Below are 11347 nucleotides of genomic sequence, written 5' to 3' on the forward strand. Positions count from 1 at the left end.
TGCATATTGCATTTTGAGACCAATCGGAAAACAACATGGCCGACAGGCAGCCATCTTGGATTTTGATAATTGAAGTTTGTTATCGCTATTTCTGAGAAAGTACTGAAGGGATCTTTCTCAAATTTCATATACAGGTTCCCCTTGGTGCTTAGTTATGCATATTGCATTTTGAGACCAATCGGAAAACAACATGGCCGACAGGCAGCCATCTTGGATTTTGACAATTGAAGTTTGTTATCGCTATTTCTGAGAAAGTACTGAAGGGATCTTTCTCAAATTTCATATGTAGATTCCCCTTGTTGCCTAGTTATGCATATTGCGTTTTGAGACCAATCGGAAAACAACATGGCCGACAGGCAGCCATCTTGGATTTTGACAATTGAAGTTTGTTATCACTATTTCTCAGAAACTTAGGAAGGGATCTTTCTGAAATTTCATATAAAGGTTCCTCTTGGTGCCTTGTTATGCATATTGCGTTTTGAGACCAATTGGAAAACAACATGGCCGACAGGCAGCCATCTTGGATTTTGACAATTGAAGTTTGTTATCGCTATTTCTGAGAAAGTACTGAAGGGATCTTTCTCAAATTTCATATGTAGATTCCCCTTGTTGCCTAGTTATGCATATTGCGTTTTGAGACCAATCGGAAAACAACATGGCCGACAGGCAGCCATCTTGGATTTTGACAATTGAAGTTTGTTATCACTATTTCTCAGAAACTTAGGAAGGGATCTTTCTGAAATTTCATATAAAGGTTCCTCTTGGTGCCTTGTTATGCATATTGCGTTTTGAGACCAATTGGAAAACAACATGGCCGACAGGCAGCCATCTTGGATTTTGACAATTGAAGTTTGTTATCGCTATTTCTCAGATACTTATGAAGGGATCTTTCTGAAATTTCATATGTAGGTTTCCCTCGGTGCCTAGTTATGCATATTACATTTTGAGACTAATCTGAAAAATTTCATATGTAGGTTCCCCTTGGTCCCTGGTATTGCATTTTGGGACCAATCGGAAAACAACATGGCCGACAGACAGCCATTATCGCTAAATCTTAAAATTTTATATATAGGTTCCCCTTGTTTGAAAAGTACTAGATCTAGAGGGCTGTTTCTGAATTTACACAGATTAGTAAGACTTAGAAGAAGGGAAAAGTAGAGAAAAGATCAATCTGACATGGAACCTATAAAGGTCATTCAATGGTGGGTGCCAAGATCCCTCTGGGATCTCTTGTTTTATTTACTTATTCTGTTGTTTACTGAATATTGCTATTATGCTTTAAACTTCCTAAATTCTAATGTGCATTCGAATTGTGACATTGGAAATACTAAGGTTTTGGTAATAAATTGTAAGGCCTGCAACATTGAGAATACTAAGAGTGTGACCTTGGTAATACCAAGTTGACAAATCTAAGATAAACTCATTCTCTCCTATGAAGATACCTGTCAATCATCCTCGCCTAAAAATATACATGTCAATCATCCTCTCCTATAAAGATACATGTCAATCATCATCTCCTATAAAGATACCTGTCAATCATCCTTTCCTATAAAGATACCTGTCAATCATCCTCTCCTATAAAGATACATGTCAATCATTCTCTCATATAAAGATACCTGTCAATCATCCTCTCCTATAAAGATACCTGTCAATCGTCCTCTGCTATAAAGATACCTGTCAATCATCCTCTCCTATAATGATACCTGTCAATCATCCCCTCCTATAAAGATACCTGTCAATCGTCCTCTCCTATAAAGATACCTGTCAATCGTCCTCTCCTATAAAGATACCTGTCAATCGTCCTCTCCTATAAAGATACCTGTCAATCATCCTCTCCTATGAAGATACATGTCAATCATTCTCTCATATAAAGATACCTGTCAATCATCCTCTCCTATAAAGGTACATGTCAATCATCCTCTCCTATAAAGATACCTGTCAATCATTCTCTCCTATAAAGATACCTGTCAATCATCCTCTCCTATAAAGATACCTGTCAATCGTCCTCTCCTATAAAGATACATGTCAATCATTCTCTCATATAAAGATACCTGTCAATCATCCTCTCCTATAAAGATACCTGTCAATCGTCCTCTCCTATAAAGGTACATGTCAATCATCCTCTCCTATAAAGATACCTGTCAATCATTCTCTCCTATAAAGATACCTGTCAATCATCCTCTCCTATAAAGATACCTGTCAATCATCCTCTCCTATAATGATACCTGTCAATCATCCTCTCCTATAAAGATACCTGTCAATCTTCCTCTCCTATAAAGATACCTGTCAATCATCCCCTCCTATAAAGATACATGTCAATCATCCTCTCCTATAAAGATACCTGTCAATCATTCTCTCCTATAAAGATACCTGTCAATCATCCTCCTATAAAGATACCTGTCAATCATCCTCTCCTATAATGATACCTGTCAATCATCCTCTCCTATAAAGATACCTGTCAATCTTCCTCTCCTATAAAGATACCTGTCAATCATCCTCTCCTATAAAGATACCTGTCAATCTTCCTCTCCTATAAAGATACCTGTCAATCATCCCCTCCTATAAAGATACATGTCAATCATCCTCTCCTATAAAGATACCTGTCAATCATTCTCTCCTATAAAGATACCTGTCAATCATCCTCTCCTATAAAGATACCTGTCAATCATCCTCTCCTATAATGATACCTGTCAATCATCCTCTCCTATAAAGATACCTGTCAATCTTCCTCTCCTATAAAGATACCTGTCAATCATCCTCTCCTATAAAGATACCTGTCAATCATTCTCTCCTATAAAGATACCTGTCAATCATTCTCTCCTATAAAGATACCTGTCAATCATCCTCTCCTATAAAGATACCTGTCAATCATCCTCTCCTATAATGATACCTGTCAATCATCCTCTCCTATGAAGATACCTGTCAATCTTCCTCTCCTATAAAGATACCTGTCAATCATCCTCTCCTATAAAGATACCTGTCAATCATTCTCTCCTATAAAGATACCTGTCAATCATTCTCTCCTATAAAGATACCTGTCAATCATCCTCTCCTATAAAGATACCTGTCAATCATCCTCTCCTATAAAGGTACATGTCAATCATCTTCTCTAATAAAGAAACATGTCAATCATCCTCTCCTATAAAGGTACATGTCAATCATCTTCTCTAATAAAGATACATGTCAATCATCCTCTCCTATGAATATACCTGTCAATCATTCTCTCCTATGAATATACCTGTCAATCATTCTCTCCTATAAAGATATATGTCAATCATTCTCTCCTATAAAGATACCTGTCAATCATCCTCTCCTATAAAGATACATGTCAATCATCCTCTCCTATAGGATACCTGTCAATCATTATCTCCTATAAAGATACATGCCAATCATTCTCTCCTATAAAGATACCTGTCATGTCAATCGTCCTCTTCTATAAAGATACCTGTCAATCATCCTCTCCTATAAAGATACCTGTCAATCACCCTCTCCTTTAAAGATACATGTCAATCATTCTCTCCTATAAAGATACCTGTCAATCATCCTCTCCTATAAAGATACCTGTCAATCGTCCTCTCCTATAAAGATACCTGTCAATCACCCTCTCCTATAAAGATACATGTCAATCACCCTCTTCTATAAAGATACCTGTCAATCATCCTCTCCTATAAAGATAGATGTCAATCATTCCCTCCTGAACCATTAAATTATGTTTTTTTCATGCATTTTATTTAAATGTTTTATTTAGCAATCACTACCACTACCACCCCAGGTATGTAATCATCAGTTCCTTCATTAATTTACCTGAACCTAATACTTTTGTGTTGATACCTACAGTTATGACATTGTACGTAGATCACAGTCAAGACACACATCAGAAACCTCACTCATTAATTATGTAACAATAATTCATAAAATGCTCAAATGAAAATATATTCATTTTGAGTAATTATTTACAAGAGTTCTTAAATTACTTCACTGGAAGACCCAGCTGTGGTCTTAGTACAATTTGTCAAATCCTGGTAATCATCCTTCGTCAAATCCTGGTAATCATCCTTCATCCTTTGTTGCTTGATGAAATGTGTTGCATCTACGACTATTACTACATATTCTTGGAGACTCTTTCTAGGCCATATCCTAAAGAGTTTAACTACCTTATGTTCTCAATATAATGCAAATTTCATGTTAAAAAAACATACAATAATCAATGTTATAATTAAATATTATAATCAATATAATTGTTGGAGGTACACAAAGAAATCTGAGATTATATTATATAATAATGAATGTTATTTCTTTGATACATTAAAGTTATCCGAGATTGTATTCTTACATTGCTTCTGCTTCAAAGTACAAATGTTGGCTTCTCCCTATGATTTTAACACTACCGGTATGTCTGATAAAATTCTAGTGTGTTGATCTGTCCAAGATTATCATAAAAAAACAAGAAACATCTATTCTTCTCTAATTAACAAATTATTTCAATTTTATGGTATATATGGCCTTGTGTGTACGAAGAGTGTTGAATTACCTTGAACAACTATAACTAATATCTTCCTGTACATATCAAATATATGGAATGTAGTGTAATCAATATAATAATATAATCTTAAATTGATGACTTGTAAATTCAATAAGTGTCTTTTGACGAGGCTTACTTTAAGTTTTATCTTCAGAAACTAGAAACCAGTTTGATACTTCAGTGTATGTATCGACCAGACTACAATAAGTCTGTGTTTCTGGTTTTGCTCTGAAAATGTTTAGATCAGTTGATTTGCAAACGGTTTTGTTTCATGAATATCTTATCATTTGGGTTATGTAAAAGAAATCTTTTCAATTCTTTAATGACTTTGTAATGTCACAGTGACAGATGGTGACATTCTCTCAATACACTCATTCTAGTAAGCAATATGTTGTGTACATTATTGCAGAATTTATTTCGGACAATGACATCATTGTTTGTTCATGAAGTTAAAAGTTACGATAAAACAGTTTTCACATGCTCTGCCAGTTTATAGGCACACATGTGGTACCACATGTACTCTACACTCCCTCTGTCAATATGACACCCATCATCAGACAGAGATTTTTAAAGACATCAGCAGATTTATTTGAACCCAATTTTGTGATCTAAGAAATATCCTGTACATTTGGATTTATTTTCAGGAAATGTGTAACCTTGACATAATTCCTTGATATAAAATAGCGAGCAGTGAAATATATAAATTGTGACCTTGGCAGTGCTAGGGATCTGATCATGACCTTGGCAATGCTGAGGTTAGCATGTGACCTTGGCAATACTCTAGATCTTACCTTGGCAATCCTGAGGTTAGGGTGTGACCTTGGCAATACTAGGGATCTGACCTTGGCAATGCTGAGGTTATTTTGTGGCCTTGACAATGCGGTGGATCTGACCTCGGCAATGCTGAAGTTAGGTTGTGTCCTTGAAAGTACTAGGGATGTGATCTTGGTAATACTCCGGTTGGGAACTTTACTATGGCTTGTAATATTGGAAATGCTAACGATGTAACCTTGGTAGTATGTGATTATTGTGACATAATTGGCGATATTTTCGTTGCTATGACTACATACCTAATAAAATAGAAATATTCTAAGAAAAGATTTGATTGGTAGTAAAGTCCAGCTATAATCGCCAGTATTTCATCAGAACATGCAATTACGTTATTTCCTTATAACTGAATCTATAATTTCCAATAAAATTGACAGGCCCAACAACTTCCTCTCCAATCACAAGTAGGTCCTCACAAGTCATTTGACTTAATTTACATAGATATAGAATATACAACTTATTTTGTCTTTATATATATATGATTTATTTTTTATAATCAAATACTTGTGTGATTTATCATTTATGTGATTTCAGTTTTCATTTCAGCAAATTATATAAAATGTTTTTTAATTTTGTTGTTTACTGAATTGCTATTATGCTTTTATCTGCGTAGATTATAATGAGCATGCAATTTGTAGATAATGCTATGAACTAGTCTCTTGAAAAATGGACAAAAAATTTCAGTAGTTTTATGTTTTGGATTGATTGCAGTATAATAGATTCTAGTGTTCATTTTTAAAAATGGCATAAAACCATCCTCAGCTTATCATTTTACTTATCAATGATAATTGTTAACATGATCGAACATTCCAATTTTGTTTCATCACGCCATTTACTCACACACAGATTAACACTGCCTTCAAATGCTTTAGTATTTATCAGTCACCTGATCAGTCACCTACGTGAACCGTGGGGACTATTATATAAGTTTCCTCCCCATTTGTCCGTCCGTCCTTCTGTCAGTCCATCCACTCAGCTTTTCATATTTTTGTCTGTCACGCTTCAAGTTGGTATGTAACTTCAGTATGAGTAGCTACAGATCAAGTTCAAGATTCAGGGTTATTGGGTCAAGGTCAAGGTCACTGTTACTATTTTTAGCTGGGGCCGATAGGGGACATGCATTTCTTTAGCAGTACCCAGCATGCTTGTTTGATATAAATCATAACAAACGCACAGTTACGTAATGCTTTAAAACAAACCAAAAAAATCTCACAAACACCACGCAGCTTCCATTAACACATGGTCACTGATGCACCGCCAAATTCAGTTCTGCCTTAATTAAATATTTAATTGACATCTTGAAGCACCGCCAAATTCAGATCTGCCTTAAATATTTAATTGACATCTTGAAGTATTATAATAGCTTAGATATATAATCTTAAAAGTGATATAAACTGATAAATATTTACCTAGAAAATAAAATGTGAAGCTGATTCACATGTTATTAGATCCGTATCCTGAACTATTTACAGTAAAACAAACATTATCAGAATTCTTTATCATTTCCATGTTCGTTATTTTGTTGTTGTTTTTTCCCCTCTTTCCTCATTTTTTTCTTTACAACATTTTAAATTACGCCTCATTTCCTCAACATACATCACTGGTTTAGAACTTCTTAATGGTTTAAAGCTTCCTCATCATTACATTTGTTTTCAGTTCTTAGCTTCTTTTTCATTTTGTTTTCTAACTTAGCACCGACAACAACATCAACAACATCAACAACAGTAGCGACACAGATGACGACAAACATCACTGGTGATGGATTAACTACTACTAACATACAAGCTTCTACTAACCGTACAACAAGTCTATTATCTCCACCTCCTACCAAAAACTCCTCTGGTCCCCCGGATTGGCCGATTCCTGTTGGTAGTGCGGCTGGTGTGGTAGTAATTGTAGTAGTGGTGGTCATCGTAGTTCTCTCTCGGAAGAAATCTAAGACTACAAACAAGTCCAGCTCCTCTTCTTCTGAGCAGAGGGCTGTAGATAAAACGTATGACCAAAGGGCACAAGTCAATCCTGCTTTTGTGAATTCGGATTACAGTGAAATTCAAGGCAAAGGTCCTAAAGAAATCGTGCCCAGTTCACATGCCCAGCAAAATCCTCCCAGTAGTCAAAATGATTCTCAAGGAGAAACAGTTTCCTCTAAATCTCCAATGACGATTCCTAGACCTAGTGATAATTTATCACGTAATTCGACACAGGATCAGTTCTGGGAAGAAAAATTGTAGCTTTATGTCCAAAAATGGTAAATTTTAAATCATACTTTTTTATTGAAAAAAAAAAGAAACAATTTATATTTTAACACAGAATTATCACATAATGCTTTGTAGTTCTGAAATTTTTTTTCTGGATAATTGCTTGCTTATTTTCTATGCCTCGTATTTATATTACACTCACTGTATATAAATAAATAAAGTTAAAGCTTTTTAATCCTTAACCATTTAATTTATAATAATTCACTTTTAGTAATTAGAATTTTTCATCCTTCTGTAGGTCCAACTACCACCACTCCGCCTACTACTACTACCACCCCGACTACTACTACCCCAACCACAACCACTCCGACTACTACCACTACCACTCCGACTACTACTACCACTCCGACTACTACTACCACTCCAACCTCTACTGTGTCAGCTACCACTAACATTTCAATTACAACAATAGCTCCAGTTACTCAAACTCCTAATCCAACTACAATAAAAAAGTACACGGATGAAGAATTAGGAGCAATCATTGGAGGAAGTGTGGGCGGAGCTTTCCTACTCTGTTGTGTAGGACTTGGAATATTTTACTGTTACCGACTACAAAACAAGGACTCTGATCCTAAGGCTGGCCAGAGAAAGGACAGAAAAGAAAAAACAAGAAAGCCTCCAAAAGAGGACAAGCAGAGGGGTAGGGTGGAGAAGGACAATGCGAAATTGTACTACAATGGTCAGGCTAAAATGGTTAATCCGAGGCAATTTAATGACAACAAGTCCAATGCTTACAGGAATAAGGCCTACCAACAGGATCATTACCATGATGATCCTCATCATACCAGGAGGACAAGGTCAAATGGACACTTTGTCAGCTCTCAGGGTTACAGAGGTCATAGGTCAGACCCACGTGGACATTTTGTTAGCTCTCAGGATTACAGAGGTCATAGGTCAGACCCACGTGGACATTTTGTCGGCTCTCAGGATTACAGAAGTCATAGGTCAGACCCACATGGACACTTTGTCAGCCCACACAACCACAGAGGTCAGAGGTCAGACCCACGTGGCTATTATCCTGATAATGTTCCTCAAAGAATGTACCACCCAGCTCGTCAAACATATGATGGCAGAAATCTCTATCCAAATGTTCCAACTATATGCATCCCAGAGGTGAAGAATATATGTACTACTAAAACGTGCAACAGAAATTCATGCAGTGTAGCGACTGAATCCAAAACCATTTATCTGCATTGCTTTCTATGAAGACCATATACATGTACTGCTCAAAGAAGTGCTTCGCATTTTGGATTTTAATGCATTCCAAGAGATTAATAAGTGATACATATCAAAATTGTTTAGCTATCATGAGAAGAAGAAGTATATAAACACCATGTAATTTTAGAACTTATAAATTGGATTTGAACATCAATCCGATAATATGGAGCATTTTCCGCAAATAACCTGCTTTTAGGTCTGGTGTTTATATAGCGTTTGGACCTGCATTCTTTTCTCATAGATAGCAAACAGCTTTCCATATTTATATGTATGCATCAAATATCAGATACGAAGTATTCTGCCTTCACTGAATCACTGAAACAAAAGTGGAAAGTAGATATAACAGTGTTTTGTGTTAACAGCATTCCAATACAATCATGGACATTTGTTGGAAACAATTTCTCTCGTGGTGCCACCTGGATGGATTTTATGTAATTTTAACTGATCACCATGGTATTAATCACGACAATTCAAATGCTGCATATGATTCCATATGTTGGAAATAACCTTTTTTGCCATTTACAGAGGGAGAACTCAAAGCCAACAACAGTAGATCTCATCCGATCTGTCCAACAACAGTGGTTCTGGTGTTTTTATCATGGATTCAGTCCGTCATCTAAAATTCATCCGTTGGACCTCCATGGATTTTTTTATATCTTATTTAAATTATCTGGATGATGATTGACAGGTTTTTTTTCTTGTGACCTGGTGGTAGTCTTGTCGTCTGGCCATCTATCCAGCAGCAACTTTAACAAAAGAAAAAAAAAATCTTCTCAATAACAAAGAGACCTGATATCGGGCCTGTAGCTACCTAGCATGTTAGGGTGAAGGGCTAATGAGTTTGTTTAACTGAGTGACCTTGGCCCTATATATTCAAGGATACAGGTGTCAAATGTGTAATTCTTCTTATCTAAATAAACAAGAGAGCCAGGAGTTCATGATATGATTCATGTAGTTGCCGATACTATGCCAAGTTGAAGGGATACACTTAGCCTTCTCTCATTTTGAAATGAAGATTGTATTCTGCCTAGCAGTCATATGAAAGACATGGATTAACTTAAAAGTTACATTAGTAGGAGACGAGCAATACAGGCCCATCAGACCTCTTGCTGTTATCAGAGATATGATAACTGGCAGTAGATTTTGCTTATACCCTCAAATTATCATTTGACTCATTTGTAAAGAAAGATAGTTGCAGATTTATGCTGTCATATGACAGACTGTTCAGAACTGAAAATATTCATTTTTTTAAACTCTGTCATGAGATACGACTTTCACTTTGGTCAATTATGATAAAGAATTATAATTCATGACTTCATTGCTTGTAAATTAACAAGAAACATACACAAGGCTTTATCTGAAATGGTGCATCACTGAGATTTTTCTTGTTTCGTTAACCTAAAATTTGTATTTAGTTATTAACCAACAAACCTTGTCAAGATTTTAAAAAAGTAGTTGTCGGGTGGTAACTTTTGCTGATTTTGTTTGATTTTAACCAATTTCTTTAAACTTTGTAATCTATGACATGAAATTGTACTTTTTTTGACATTTTCATCAGAAATCATTGTTTCATTTCCATATCTGTACTCATTTGGTACTCTACGTTGTATATACGCTGTATAGTAATATCTTTAGGGGTTTGTTGGTTCATATGAACAATTATGTTTTAATTCAAACTTAACACTTAGTAGCTTTAATCTAACAAACATTTTCATTATGTTTACTTCAATATATTTCTTTGAATCAAAGCAGACTACAGACCACACTGTCAAACTACAGACAAAACACTGTCAAACTACAGACAACACTGTCGGACTACAGACAACACTGTCAAACTACAGACACAACACTTTCAAACTACAGACAACACTGTCAAACTACAGACATGACACTGTCAAACTACAGACACAACACTGTCAAACTACAGACACAACACTGTCAAACTACAAACACAACACTGTCAAACTACAGACAACACTGTCAAACTACAGACATGACACTGTCAAACTACAGACAACTCTGTCAAACTACAGACCACACTGTCAAACTACAGACACAACATTGTCAAACTACAGACAACACTGTCAAACTACAGACATGACACTGTCAAACTACAGACACAGCACTGTCAAACTACAGACATAACACTGTCAAACTTCAGACATGACACTGTCAAACTACAGACACAGCACTGTCAAACTACAGACACAACACTGTCAAACTACAGACACAACACTGTCAAACTACAGACACAACACTGTCAAACTACAGACACAACACTGTCAAACTACAGACAACACTGTCAAACTACAGACACAACACTGTCAAACTACAGACACAACACTGTCAAACTACAGACACAACACTGTCAAACTACAGACACAACACTGTCAAACTACAGACACAACACTGTCAAACTACAGACACAACACTGTCAAACTACAGACACAACACTGTCAAACTACAGACACAACACTGTCAAACTACAGACACAACACTGTCAAACTACAGACACAACCTG

The 11347-nt window shown here is 35.9% G+C and overlaps 1 protein-coding gene across 1 annotated transcript; it reads left to right on the plus strand.

Moving 5' to 3' along the window:
- The first annotated feature begins 3674 nt into the window (after positions 1–3674).
- On the plus strand, positions 3675–11222 carry LOC117341420. The gene is made up of 3 exons (XM_033903270.1): positions 3675–3772; positions 7043–7598; positions 7847–11222. Exons 2-3 carry the CDS (start codon positions 7586–7588, stop codon positions 8812–8814), a joined length of 981 nt encoding a protein of 326 aa, XP_033759161.1. The 5' UTR covers positions 3675–3772; positions 7043–7585; the 3' UTR covers positions 8815–11222.
- The last annotated feature ends 125 nt before the right edge of the window (positions 11223–11347 follow it).

The sequence above is a fragment of the Pecten maximus genome, chromosome 13 (assembly GCF_902652985.1).
Source record: "Pecten maximus chromosome 13, xPecMax1.1, whole genome shotgun sequence".
NCBI lineage: Eukaryota > Metazoa > Mollusca > Bivalvia > Pectinida > Pectinidae > Pecten > Pecten maximus.